This window comes from Macaca mulatta, chromosome 5 (genome assembly GCF_049350105.2).
Source record: "Macaca mulatta isolate MMU2019108-1 chromosome 5, T2T-MMU8v2.0, whole genome shotgun sequence".
In the NCBI taxonomy this organism is placed as follows: domain Eukaryota; kingdom Metazoa; phylum Chordata; class Mammalia; order Primates; family Cercopithecidae; genus Macaca; species Macaca mulatta.
The window spans coordinates 61560778-61576220 of record NC_133410.1 but is presented as its reverse complement, the minus strand read 5'-3'; the positions used below and the strand labels follow the sequence as shown (position 1 = coordinate 61576220).

The following is a 15443-nucleotide window of genomic DNA, read 5'->3' as shown; positions in this document are numbered from 1 at the left end:
TATATAAAGCATTTAGAATAGCATCTGGTTTCAAATACATAGCATAGTCAGTTACACAGTCATGCAACCAATAGCCCTTTTATTATTAACTCTGGTAGAAATGCAGAGAGATATAGAAAGTAAAAGTAGGGAAGAAGAAAGGTGAGGAGCAGAGTACAATGAATTTGGGAGAGTTTTGGAGTTTGGGAAGAATAAAGTGATTAAGAGGACCCCTACAGTAAATGCAAGACAAAGGACCTGAGAGAAAAGGGCAAGAAGATTTTACAGTCTGTCACTGTTATGAAAGGAATCCTGTTATTTCATGATTCTTTCAGTAAAAATGTTTTGTATTGATGTTTTGATGGTTATGTTTGGTGTTTCTCAGATTGTGGCCTCGATTAGAGACAGCCATAAAGGTAGAAGCAAGATTGGTTTTTATATGCATTACATTTTGATAAAATAAATGTGTTCAATTGTTACCTCCACCACAGGGTTTGGAACACTGAGACCAGCTCTTCAAAGCCCACTCAAAAGTATCGAATTCTTCCTGGATGACATTGTTGCTGTTGATCATAGGTACTGAGTCTTCATGGATGATGTACTTATATGTCAGGCTAGAGCGGGTATCGTTTTCTTGAGGTATAATCTAACATACACATGAAATCAATATGTAAATCACGTGAGGGTTTTACATTTTGAGTGTCAAATTACAAATATTTCAGAATATTGCTCTTATTAAAACTGACAACTTTCAAATAGTTTCAAAAATTATAATGTTTATTTCTGTCAACTACAGTGCACATATGCCCTGTTTAAGAAGAAGATGAAATATCTATAACACTTTTAACATAAAAGTATTAAAAAAATACATACACTGAAGGGTAAGAGTTTGTATTATAAACATAGTAACTTTATAAGATTCACTGTAGGTTTCCTTAAATTAAACCATCTCCTTTTTAAAGGATTTTAAATTTTAAATGTAATGAATTAAAATTAAAATTAAAGGATTACAATTTTAAAATTTAAATTTAAAATTTAAAATTTAAAAATTTTAATGCATTTTAAAATTGTCTTCAAAGAAAATTGTTTTGTTACGTTTTGTTCTGATGATAAAGATAGTAATGTTCCCTCCAGAAAATATATACATTATGGAAAAATATAAAGAAAATGAAAAATCATAATTCTACCGAACTAGAGAAAACCAGTCACTTTCACTACTGTGATAGTCCCTCAAGACATATGCATTGTGTTTGTGTGTGTGTGTGTGTGTGTGTGTGTGTACAGACATATACACTTTTCTGGCCTTATTTCATGCACATTTCTCAAGATAGTAAATATTATTTGAAAACATGCTTTTGGAGTGTGGAATGATGGTCATTGGAGACTCAGAGGGGTCAGGGGAAATGGAAGGGGATTGAATGATGGGAACTTGCTTGGTGGGTATAATGTGCATTGCTCCAGTGATGGATGCACTGAAGGCCCTGACTTCACCACAATGCAATATATCGATGTAGCTAAATTGCACTTGTACAAAAAAAGTTAAAAAAAAGAAAATATACTTTTAAATGTCAGCATAGTCTGTAATCCTAAAAGTGTTATGTATTATTGTTAATAGTGTATGGTAACTCTTGAATATTTGTATTGATTAGAAATTTTCCCAACTTTCTGGGGATTTCTGGCTTTTCTTAGTAGACTAAAGGGAACAAACACTTTAGAGTCCTAGTTCTTCTGATAGACTGGTGAATGGTCCTCCAGAACAGTTAGAACAGTTGTTACTTTAATAATAAGAGTGTATGAAAGTGGCCATTTGACACTACATGTTACATAATTTTCATCTTCATTAATTGGATGGGAAAAATATCATGATTTTAGTTGTTATTTATTTGATAACTAATAAAGTTTAATTTTCCTAAATTATTACCCACTTATATTTTGAATACTGTACATTGCATGACTGTCCTGGTTTTTATTGGAACTGTACACATATTTTTTCTCTCCTAAATAATCTGTGCACTAAAGATACAAATTCCTTTTTGTAATAAGAGTTGCAAATATTTTCTCAGTTTGTCTCTTGCCTTTTAATTTTGTTCAGGGCAAATTTGTCTTTTAAAAAATTAATTGATTTTCATGTAGCTTTCATAGGATTTTACTAATTATGCAAAGGGAGAAAAGTGCAATTCATTGGTATTCCAAACTACATTTTTACAACTACATTTTGTTTGAGAAATGAGGTGATACTAAAACCAGTGGGGGTTGAGGATCTGGTTATCTGACTTTTATTCTCTTTTTTCTGTCTTTGTGTTTAAAGCAGCATTAAAAAATCAAGCACCATTCGAATAACCCTTACACTCTAGCCAGATATCTAATTCTCTTTGCCCCAGACAGCCTAGCCACCATGTGACAGAACTCAGAATGGAAAAGCAATGTCATAATGACAGAACATTGCTTGTCCACACCCTCGTCTCCTAGCTACAAATCTCCCTGTTGTACCTTTAGCCCACACCACTTGCTGTGGTCAGATTATAATCAGTGGGCAGGTCTTGAAGCATCTATCATGATGGTTAAGCATCAGGTCTCTAAAGCCAGATACTCATGTTGTTAGAAAATAATACAATGTAATTATATTAGTGCGAAACAGAGCTTCTGGCCTCTAATCACTCATATTTAACATAATCTAAATAAAACTTTAATATATATTTTATTATGGAACAGAATGAGAGCCTAGAATAGACCCACATAAATGTGTACAATTAATTTTTGACATAATTGAAAAGGCATTTTAATAGAGAAAGAACAGTCTTTTAACAAATAGTGCTAAAATAACTAGACATTGTGGTGGGTTAAGAAATATGTTTAAGATTAGGTAAAAAAGGACCGAGAATTCCGTCTTGGTTTCACTGTCCCATGTTCTGTCTCACTTGAGTCACTTGCTGTAGTGGAAGTCAGGGTCATATTGTGAGGATGTATACGCATCCTATGGAGAGGCTTAGGTGGCAAGGAATCATGGACTGCTACCCGCCACATGGAAAAGCTGGGTAACAGTCATCTGAGGCCTTTAAGCAACCATGTGACTAAGCTTGGAAGCAGAGTAACCCTCAGTCAAGCTCTGAGATGACTCTAGCCACAGTTGACAGCAGACTCATCAGATGCTCTGTGCCAGAACTAGTCAATTAAGTGGTGTCCAGATACATGCTGCACAGAAACTGTAAGTATGTTTGTGTTTAGCCATTAAGTTTGAGGGTAATTTGTTTTATAACAATAGACAACTAATATAGACATCCATATGCAAAAATAAGGACCTAATACTTCATACAAAATTAACCCAAAGTGATTCATATACCTAAATGTAAAACGTGTAACTCTAAGACAGTTACCAAAAAAATGTAGGAGAAAATGTTTTGATGCTGGATTAGACACAAAAAAATTTCATAACACCAAAATCTTGATCCACAAAACAAAACATTAATAAATTGGACTTCGGTAAAGCTAAAATATTTTTGCTCCATGAAAGAAACTGCTAAAAGAACGAAGACAACATATGGACTGGAAGAAAACATTTGCAAATCATGTATTTCACAGAGGACTTGAATATACACAGAGCTCTCGCAACTCAACAAAAAGAAAATATAACAACTTTAACAATGGGCAAAAGCTTCGAACAGATATTTCAAAAGGGAACCACTTTTCAGAGGAAAAAAGACTAAAAATTGAGTGGAGCAATTTGACTTTAGTATAATATTTTAAAGGAAATCCAATAAATAAAAATTCTGTATAAAACAGAAACTAACAATACATTTCAAATCAAGTAGCTGTCTTCTGCTTTCACCCATGAGGGAGTAATGGAGTTGTCTTCCTGGTATTAAAAGCTGTACAACTGGGCAAAATATTTGCAGAAACTTTTTTTCTTTTTGGCAATGGATAACATGACAAAGGACACCAATCCTTGTAAGAAGAGAAACAAGCCGGGTCTTATTCCTGAAAAGGGCCAGGTTCTGGACCCTGACACAGGGAGAAGGAGCCCAAGCCCAGTCCAGCCGTCTGACTGAGCAGAGGAAATAGATTAGAGTTTGGAACCTTCAGAGCAGGGCACTAAAGAAGAGGGGCCTGCTTAGAGAGATCACCTAAAAATCTCCATGGGTCCATGACTGAGGGTTGGTCTGTGTATGGTCAAGACACCAGGCAGTCCACGGTGAGGGGGGTGCTGGGAGAGGGACAGAGATTCAAAAACCAGGCAGGGCTGAGCCCGGCACCAAGAAAGTCCGCACCATGGGAAGAAGGACAACACTGAAAGAGACTAGCTGCAAGGAAGAATAAAACCAGGCCTTAAAGGATCAGGATGATCTGACAATAACTTAACTGCCTGCCAGAACAAAACCAGACACCTTACAATTTATCTTCCAAAATGTCAAGTGTACAAGAAAAAAAGAAGCAGGAAATGTGATTCATAAAACAAAAATAGACAACGTGAAGACCCAGAACTTAAAGTGTAACTTAGATGTAATGAGTGAACATTATGGAAAATTCAGCCGAAAAATGGATATTACAACAAAAAGAACCAAATGGAAATTCTAGAAAAGAAAAGTACACTATCTGATATGAAAAATTTACTGGATAGGCTCAAGGACAGACTGGAGATCACATAAGAGAAACAGTGACTTAGAGCTCAAAAGGAATAATCCAATCTGAAAAATGTATTTAAAAAAATATTATAAAAGGATGAACAGAGCCTGAGACTTGTGGAACAATTTCAACAGATTCAAATGAGTCCTAGGAGTAAAGAAGAGGAAGATGGGGTGGGGGTGAGGGTTTGGGAAAAACAATTAAGGAGAAGACATCATGGGAAATTTACCCAAATTTTGTCAAAAACATCAACCTACAAAGCCAAGATTCTCACTGAACCCCAAGCGTAAGACATACAAAGAACACCGTAAACTGTCACAGTCAAACTGCTAAACCAACAAGACAAAACAAAAAGATGAAGAGGAAAATCTTAAAAGGCAGCAAGAGAAAACTAACATATTACACACAGTGCAGCGATATAAATGAGGCTTCTCTTCATAAATGATGGATTCTAGAAGGCAAATGCTGTATAAATGAGTAAAAGAGGGCTCCTGTATATTGGCCCCTAGGTTATTTCTTCACAGCAGGCTCAGGCTGAGATCTGTTAGCTCAAAAGCCCTCTGCTGCCAAACACAAACTTTCATACATCCAGTTGTTTTTAATGCTGCCCAAATGAGGGAGTTTTAGCCATTTGGGGACTGCCTGCTTTGCACAGCTATAGGAAACTGCATCCAACGTCTGCTAGATATGAATAAGACCTTCCGGCTATAAGGACCTCACGCTGCTGCCTCCCTTGGAGCCCTCTGACCCACAGACTCTCTGCTGTGCTGCTGAATGACACCACCTAGGCACATACACCACCTCAGATTCCCCTATTCCTCAGAAGTTCCCTTGCCCTTCTGTCCTCTGGATGGTGGCCCCACTTGCAAACCGGCTGAGGCCGCGCTCAAAGTGTGTGTGTGCTACTGCCACCTTGTGGCCATATCTTTTTCTTTGCTCAGCCCCCAAACCCTTGGAACTCGCTAGAAGATCATAAAAACACAGTGCTGAAAGAAGGGAAAAAAGGAAACAAAAAAAAACAAAAAACTAGCAGCCTCAGATTCTATATCTAGTAAAGATATCCTTCAAAAATGAGAGTGAAAATAAATATATTTTCAGATCATTGAAAGCTGAGAGAATTACTTGCCGATACACCCACACGACAAGAAATGCTAAAGGAAGATCTTTATACTGAAGGTAAATGATACTAGATGGAACGTTAGATTTACAAACTAGAATGAAAAGCATACGAAATGGTAAATATGTGGGTAAATACAAAAATCTACTTTTAGTGTTGTCTTTAAAAGATAACTGATTATTTAAGTCAAAAATCAGAATGCTGCATTATTCAGTTTATAATATATATACACAATAAATTACATGAAAATATTGCACAAAGAATGGGGGGAAGATAAATGGAATTATTTTAAAAGGCAACTCATTTTTCAATGTTCAAAGTACATTTAATGTTCAAGTTAAAAGTGTTTTCAGATAGATTAATTATAAAATAAGCTGAACCAACTATACCATGAGCCCGTAATGCCACATACCAAAACAATAACAGGATCATGTAAAGGTCCATCGGTGTGAAGACTTTCAACGTCATCTTCAATGTTATAATCCCACTCCACACCAAGATCTATGAAGGTCCGCGACTTGGCTTCCTCCCCTTTGCCATTTAAAATATAATGTCCTGTAGCCTGGTTCTTAATAGCTAAAGGAAGAAAAATGAGTAACCAGTATACATTTTATTTTATCATATTAAGTGCTGAAGATTCACGCACATATATCCTTTCTACAAATCAATGACCATATTTCTTTATTAGTAGCAAGCAATCAAAATGGGTGTTAGTTCTGATATTATTCCCATTGTCTTGATTAGGCATTCAAAACTCTCACGAAGCATTCCTAACTAGTCAAAAATATGGCAAGACGGTTAAATAGGCAAAAATAATGTTTGCAAATATTCCTATTTGAAAACATCGTCAAAGAGGTTAATAGTTTCTAAATCATTTATCCTATATATTTCCTTACAAAACTGGGAATATTTTGAAAATGACAGCTACTTTTTCAATAATTAATAGAAACAATTTATGCTAGGATAGCATATAACATAATGGTTTATTTATTGCATTTTTAAAAAAGTTGGTCAAAATATTTATAGTCATCCAACATAGTTGAAGTAATTTTTCAGGCCAACAATTTAGTTCTCATGATTGTAAAATTTCAGAGCCATATCACCTACTCATATAGTTAGGAAAAGCTGCTTACTGCTAATGGAATTCTTAACGTAGTATACATTTATTACATATTATAAAATGAAATAAAATGCTGGCTTAATGAGTAAAAAATAATGACTAGGATTTTAAATTTTAGATTTGTTTATCAGAATATAATGTTATATTAGAAAGCAAAATTTCATGTTACTACCATTATTGAAAATGTGTAGAAAACATGAGTAATTTTAATTAAATGTATCTATTCCTCTCAGGCTTTAAACTGGTCTATTTTTTCCAAGGACATTAATATGAATTCTAGGATGAAAAACAAGGAATTTTAAATACTGGAGAAAGAACGATAGCTGACTTCTAGACTATTATTACATTTAGTAGTGAACATAATTTAAATATGTTTAAAAATTCTATGAAACACCATAAAACAATTCATTTTTTAAAGTCACAACTGAAATAAAATGATTTGCTGTAAATTCTCATGAAGTTGATATGTGATGTCTTAGTTTCGGAAATTATCTTAGTGTTCTTATAGGCCAAGGAATAGGAAAGTTATGTTTACACTTGTCTATACAATTTAAATTTATACCTCTTTAAAGTGACATTTCCATGTAATCTTCTCACAAAAGAAAAAAAAATCTCCTTGTGGAAATTATAATCAGCTCTCTGTGGCAAATGGATCTGCATGTGCCAGTCAAAAACCTGACACATGTCAGATATTAGAATAATTTAAGATTAGATTACTAAAATTCACCTGTGGTTGCTTTTCAAAGAATGTAAAATACAATAAAAATAAGACAATATACAGTATTGGATCAATCAAAATATCAGAACTTATTTGTCAACATAAGTATGATGAATTTTTCTGATATTCCTTAATTTAGTTGATTTTATTAACATATTTATTTTCTTATCCCCTATTACAGAGCAAAAAGTGTATAAGAAATATAAGCTTGTCAAATGATTTTTTCCCTCATATAATTAGGAACCAACCCCAGTTTCCATAAAAAATTAAAGCTCTTTTGTTTTTATTTTTTATTTTAAAGTAAGCATAGTTAGGAGAAATGACCAAAAAAACCTACATAACATTCAATTAATGCATTTATGTATTATTTTGATTCTTACATATGTGTATGCACATATATGTACATATACATATGTACATATACACATATCTATATTTATGATTTCTTTGACATTTCAATGTTTCAGTGCATGTTGAAGCAGAGCCAGCAGACAGAAACACTTACCAAGAATATGAGGAGAAGCCTCGTCTTCTTGGATTAACACATGTCTAGCCCCAGGGGGTATATCAAACATCTTAAGGTACCCTTTGCATGTGTAGTAAATATTGTAGGAAGCAAAGAAGAAAACAAAAGCAATAACCATGGTTAGTTGAGCACTACATTCTTACTGCTTCTGCATGCAGAAGAGGGCATCCATAAATTTAAAGAAGCAGTTTCAGAAATTAACTTCTAAGCATTGGTAGCTTTTGTGACATCCAACATGAAATTAGAGGAAACTTTTTTTTTTTTTATTAAAGAGGGAAAAAAGTTAATCTTGTTACCAATGTATTAGTCACTTATCTTGTATTGACCTTCAAATGATGTCAACAACAATTCAGGCAAATACTATACTTTCCTGTGTCCCTCTGTGTGATTCTAGTTTTCTAAACCATCCTTTTCAAGTGGAGTCAACTTTTAATGAAAGTTCACTTAAGTGGTGAACTTTTTGGGATATGTTATCTGCCTACATGTTATTTTAAAAGTCTAAGAGGGAAGTATAGATAGCTAAACTTCTAATTATTAAAACATTTTCATATTTAAAGCCTTCTTTATTATAAAGGAGTTACAACAGAAAAATCAGTGCTTTCATTTTTCTTGTGATCAGCATTAATTTTAAAGCTTTAGACAAGTTTTATGATGGGACTATTTTTACCAAATTGACAACGTGGATTTTAAACCACTTAGTTGGAAAATGTGTGCAAATTATGTTACGCATTGCCTTTATATGCACCCTAACCTCAAAACCTCCTAAGCCAGAAATAAGAAAATCAATATGCTTAATTGGTTGCTTTGGGTTTTACAATCATATATCATTCCTATTACTGGAAACGTCATATATCACATACTATGTTGATATTATCACATGTCCTAAAAATTATCTTACAGTCATTTAGAATTAATATTATGCCCATAAATCATAAATATTATGACCTGACAATAGTCGGGTCAATTAGAACAGATGTTATACATCTCATTATCATATTAAATAAATGAATATAAGATGATTTTGTAACCTACACTTTCAATACATTATGAAACATCCAGTACATATTCTACGGAGAGTATTAACAGAAATGCAGTTATCAATCCACAATTATTGATGAAATAAGAAAAAAAAGTGTTTTTGCCATTTGTATATGTACAATAATATATACTATGAATAGATTTACCTAACTTTTTCACAATATTTATTAGTGTCCTAACTAAATAAAGTGGTCCTTTTGAGATCAGGGTGTTGAGCACTTTAGCCTGGGGTATAGTCTAACACATGAAATGCACCATGTTTGTCTGAGTACACAGTGGCTAGAAGGAACATGCTTAAGGTGCCAAGTAGAGCAAAACAGCTTGATGCCATTTATGGATGCCCATCTTTCTGCAGTTTGCTACAACTTACCCAGTACGTTTTTAGCTTCTCTTGTTTCAGCAAGAGAAATATTACGAGCTCCTTTGGGTAAAGTGAAAGCGCCTCTTGTCTTCCCTTAAATAGAATGTCTTTAATTAGTGGTGGGTTCATGTTTATCAAAGTCTTGTTGTTTCATTGACTATCTCATAAGTCATATATTTTGTTAGGCAAGATATAAAATATGTTCTGTAAGTTTATGTGAAGTCACAATGCATTTGTAATAGACAATGCCAATAAACTGTTAATAGTCAATGAAAGTAAGACTAAGCATGAAAGTAAGGCTAAGTAGATGATTTGAAGTTGAATACTTGCAGATTTCATTTTCCAGCAACTTCAATTCTTTATGGCATCTCTTGCTTAAATGTTTTCCTGTTGGAAAAGGTTAATTAGTCTATTAAATCACTATGATGACAATATTAGTGCAAAGATATGGATGTTAGATTATCTTTGAACGGTCTGAATTGGTATGACAGATGAAAATTTTCTAATGTTCTTTTGGCCTTGATTTGCAAGTTTAGCATAATGTTTGAGCTATCTGAAAAACAGTACCAATACCTTATATTATACATAATATAGAATGAATGAACATGGAAAAACCTTTTCTTTACATTAATTCACTGTGGAAATAAAACAAAATGAATTATTTTACATCCAAAAGAAAAGAATAAAATGTAACTCGAATAAAGAAAGCACAGTACATTATTTCACAGCAAGATGAAGAAAATTACATTTGACTCCACTGAAACATAATACATGTATGTAATTATATTTCTCTTTGCTTTACTAAAATAATGCAATCAATCAGAAACAGCAATATTTGCTTTTTAACAATTTTCAAAGTACAAAACAAAGTAATTTATCACACAGGAATAGCAAAGACATCAGTAACAAGAAAAACATTAGAATATAGTCTCCTAGTAATTGAGTTAGGTAGCTGGGGTATAATGGGAGTAAAAAAAAGAAACTAAGAGAATTATTTCATTTGGATGAAGACTTTTTTATAAAAGGAAAAATCACCCTGATGACAATATACTTAATGTAAACCGTATTTCTTTGTTTTTGTTTTACTTTCATGATTTTATAAGATACCAGCAGCTCTTTGGAAGACATGAAAATCTTCTTAAGCAAACACCACATCAAATTTATCTTTAAGTGCTGAAATCCCAGAAACATTTGCCCAATAAATCCTTATTGAAGAACTGAATATCTGATATGAACTCAAGAAATTATTCAGTAATAAATATTGGTATACAAATCTTTTATGAAAATTCCAATGAATATTATTAAACTATGGATAATATTGCCTATTATTTGATGTATGACGACAGCTTTTTGTTCTGCCTTTGAACCTTCAGTGTATGTCTAAGTCCAAGTTATTGACTATGTAACAAGCATAAACATTTACAGAGATGAGCAATTACATCTCAGGTTAGTTTTTGGTTGTACCTCAATTTTGTTTAAAGTAAATTTTTAAAAATTATGTGAAATACAGATCCAAGATTCCTAGATTTATAAACAGGATAAAACTGTTCACTTTTTAAATAAGTATAACTAATGTGATACTTTAAAAGTTGTATCTAAAGTTTTGTAATTTTTAAACTCCTGATCAATAATTTATGTGCAACAGGAATTCAAAATAAACATCAATTCTAATAATTCAATCTGCATTTTATTAAAAATGCAAAATAAAACACATATTTTGGCTAGTTAGTATAACCGATACTGATTTTATTTGTTTCTTTTCTAAATTTAGTATGTATTTTTTTCATCATTGACACTAGGGAGTATGAATTCATTCAAAGTGGTTTTTTTTTTTTTTTTTAAGTTCCTTAAAAGGTAATCTGAATAACAATAAATCAGCAGCTAAATTTTGGTTATGTTTATAGAGAAAATGCTGCATTTCTGAAAGAAGAAGCCTCAAAAAGTACAAATCACAGAGAAGCATAGTAAATTCATGAGAGACCTCATCTTACCAAGCTTCCTGGGAGTTCTGGTAAATGTCCCCTTCACGGTTCGACAGTGGGAATTATCTCCTCCACAGACACCACACTTATCCTCAACCTTATTAGAACCAATTTCTTTATCACAGCCCACTTTCTGGAGAGAGAAGATGTCAAATGTGGCTAATTTTAAAGTGCCCAGTAGTGGTCAACATCCCAGAGAATGATGAACCCTTCATGGCCCACAGTCAGTCAATTTACAGCGAACTGCCAGTGTAGTCATGATTTTTAATACCTCAGTTTTTTTTTTTAATAGTGGAAAATCAAATGACTTGTACCCTAAGTAATAAAGAATATATTTCCTCTAGTCCAATGAAATATTTACACCATTTTAAATTGTCATAGTCATCAAACACACATATAATGAGCACAGATGTAGCTGATGCTGAGGAGACAAAAAAACAGTAAGTGCTTTTCCCTTGCTGCTCTCACATTTATGATGATGGATAATATAGTGAGTTGTATATTAGTGTAATCTTTAAAAGATGGTTAGGATGTGAGATAAAACTTCACAAGAGTGGTGAAGACTTTCACAGGGGCCAAAGAAGCACAGAATGGAAAAGCGTTTCAGGAGAGCAGACGAGTTACAACAAAGCCAGAGAGGTTGTATGTTCATGGAAAGTGGGTTCAGAGGTCAATATCTAAACCCATATTTAAACCAATGGAAGGTTAGTGTTTCATGATAAGGAAAGAACAGTGAAAAATCTGCATGGAACAGACTGCAGAAGACTTGAATACCAGGAAGAATTTACATTTTCCCATGAAACGGGGAAATACTGAAGATTTTCTGAACCAAGTCATGTTCTTAATATAAATCATTGTAGAATAATGATACACAATACACCACTGCACTCAAAAGTATGGGATGAAAGGTGGCAGGGAAAATAAAGACAACACATACATTTAATGTACTAAGTACTGTGGCAGGTAAAAGCTGAACAAGACATACTATACTTTCAGGAAAATGTAAGCTCAATTACTTTAGACTCATTAATACAACACTTCAGTTTTGCTGAAGTATATAGGAAATATACATTAGGAGCAGTGTTTCAGTTAATAAGATAATTTCATATCAATTTAACTATGAACACAAGAAATAAAATGCATTTTTAACATGAGATTAAATGGAGCAAAAAAAACCACGTTTGCTTCTCAACAACTTTTGTTCTAATGTGAAATTTAGCATTTAAAGTTAGTATTGATTAGAAGGTGAGAAAGAAATGTCTTATTATCTTTACAACAAAAGATTAAATACACTTAGCACTGATTATTTTTAAAAAGACCTTGTATTTTAACAGTAGATGGCTACTGAAATACCCGAAGCAAATGCATTATTACCAATTTGTATTCCCAACCTAGAGGCCTCAGAGTTACTTAGAAAAGGCATTTGGCTGGAAATTAGGAAAATTATTTAAACCTTGATTCTGCCAGTGACCAAAGTTTGATCTGAGAAAGTATAATGTCTCCCAAATTTATTTTAGCTACTGAACTATTCATAGACACTTATTGTAATGTGATTTCAAAGATAAAATAGTTTAAAAAATTAAAAATGTGCAGATGAATGATAGTAAACGTAGATACTGTAGAAAGCCTTTGGGGAAGCAATTTGAACTTACCACACACTCTCCTCGCACACATATGCTATATGGATCTTTGTAAGAACAGCGCGTTCCATCATGCACCAGTTGTTTCATGTAAGCAACATCTCCAGTCTCCTTGGACTGACAGTAAAGATGGCATCTTTTCTTGGCTGCATAGGATGGAGGATAAAATTAACTATTTACATAAAATGGAATGTTTGAACAGCATAGTTTGTTTTATTTTTAAATATAAGGTTTCAATGTGATTTCCTAAAAACAAAAGGAATACTGTATAAACAAATAAAATGAGGAGTAAGGAGAAAAGTATGTACATCTGACATATTTGTTTTAGCTAAGGTGACCATATAATTTATCATCTAAACTAGAAAAGGGGCTCTAGTAATAGCAGGAACAACAGGTATAAACCGGGACTGCCCCGGGCAACCCTAGATTTCACCATAGCTCTTACATAAATTTTAATTTGAAACCAGTTTAGTTTTTGTAATATTAGAGCACTGAAAGAATGTCTGATTTGCCTCAATTACCTACCACAGTTTTTGTCTCTTACAGGATGCAACTCACTTCACCAAAATAGATAAAAAGCATGCATTTCTTCTTAATGCGTTGCAACTTCGAATTCTTATGTGTATTCTTCTTTCCTTTAAGATGGATTTGAACTGAACCCAGTGGTGTATGTAATCACATGACTATTTCTTTTCATTCACTCAAATAAGAAGTATGGCAAAAAGTTGCCACTTGGACATATTTAACCAAAAATTCAGAAGTAAGAAGTGAAACATTAAAAGAAAATTTCCAAATGTATTTTTTAAACTAGTCGATAGTACAAAAGTAAAAGGTTATAAGGTATCTTTTGTTATTAAATAATGATCTTTCTCTTGGTCTTGACTCAATTGTCAAAGAACTAGATTTTTCTCTAGTCGTTCAGAAAGGAAAGATCACAAAATTCCAGAAGTATTTCCTAGTAGAGGGATTTTGGTTGAATCAGGAATTCCAACATCTCTCCCAGGCATTCCTTTCCACTGGTCTTTCACCAGTGATGGTGATCGTGCTGCTTGCCAGGAACTATTGCACAATTCTTACCTCTTTACAGAAAGGGTACTTTAGCCTTATTCTTAGAAACCGAGGAGAACTTACTCCTATAAGCACCAAGTTTCCTAAGTTACCAAGTAGGGATCAAGAGTCCATGGGACTGGTGCTGGCAAAGCTTAAACTGTGAGTAACCATCCACACAGCAGGGAGAAGAGCAGGAGGCTACTCACGGTCAGGATGTTCATATGGCAACCAGTGGTGTTTGGTATTCTGGTATTCAAAGTGGGAGTTTCGCTGCTGACACTGCTGTGCTCTGAAGTCCTCAAAGTGTTTTTGGCATTCTTCTGTGTTACAAAGCTGGTACTCAAAATTAACACCAGGACAATCCTGACCACCATTGATGGGCCTAAAGAAAAGACAATACTTAAAAAGGCCTTTTGGCTTCTGTCTAGCAATTGAAGCTTGCAGACACAGTGCTTGAGTGCATAAAGCCAGAGTTTCTGGGCTGCCAGCACAAAGTGAATGAACTCATACTTCCTAATTTCAGTCCCTTTCCAAAAGCACCCTTCTCTCCCTGCTGGGTGGAAAAGTAAAACAAAACACAAAGCTCAACATAAATCAGCTTTTCAAATCATGTATTTTAAATGCATGGCAAAAGTGTATAAGAAAAAAAAAAGCATGTCTATTGAATCAATACAATGATATTTTTCCACTATGTATAAAACACATAGATGCAGCTCAAAGAAACTTTGGTCATTGCTCCATGACTCGCTTTCCTCATATGTAAAATGCAAATAATACTGTATCTTCCTTCGAGGAAAATTGTGAAGATTAAATGAGTTGACACTATTTAAAGCACTCCTAACAAACCCTGGCACATAATGAACTTTAGCTGATCTTTTAATTTTTATTGTCCTTGTTACTTCTAATACTACCATCATCTCTTCCTGTGAAGGCAGGTATGTGGCATCAGACAGTCTTACAAAAGACACGCTCAGAGCCATCCTGCTGCCAGAAACAGAGAAAAAGCTGCTCACATATTAAACCCTAGACAAGGAAGAATCCTCTAAATGTGATAATTCAGTTGTTTTTTTCTTCATAAAGATTGCTGAGCACACAATAGGGATTCAATAATTGTAGTCTGAGTGAATGAATGGATAACTTTCCCCCAACAGTCACCTGGCCTTCTATCACAATCTTTCTTTTGCCCTCCTCTGAAGCAATCACGTTCCACTCCCTGAAGAGAGTGAGTCTGTATGCTTGGTACCGCTCTTTCCTGGACACTCCCTTGCTTCTGGCAGTTGATCTCGCAGTGC

The 15443-nt window shown here is 33.8% G+C and overlaps 1 protein-coding gene across 1 annotated transcript in view; it reads right to left on the bottom strand.

Annotated features, from left to right (window-relative positions):
- ADAMTS3 (ADAM metallopeptidase with thrombospondin type 1 motif 3) overlaps window positions 1–15443 on the bottom strand; it is a 287705-nt gene that overhangs the window by 16776 nt on the left and 255486 nt on the right. Inside the window, exons 13-18 of the mRNA XM_015138553.3 lie at window positions 14358–14533; window positions 13114–13247; window positions 11471–11594; window positions 8060–8140; window positions 6129–6292; window positions 460–625 (exon numbers count right to left, since the gene is read on the bottom strand). Of these exons, the coding sequence (XP_014994039.3) occupies window positions 460–625; window positions 6129–6292; window positions 8060–8140; window positions 11471–11594; window positions 13114–13247; window positions 14358–14533 (845 nt within the window). The remainder of the gene's footprint in view (window positions 1–459; window positions 626–6128; window positions 6293–8059; window positions 8141–11470; window positions 11595–13113; window positions 13248–14357; window positions 14534–15443) is intronic.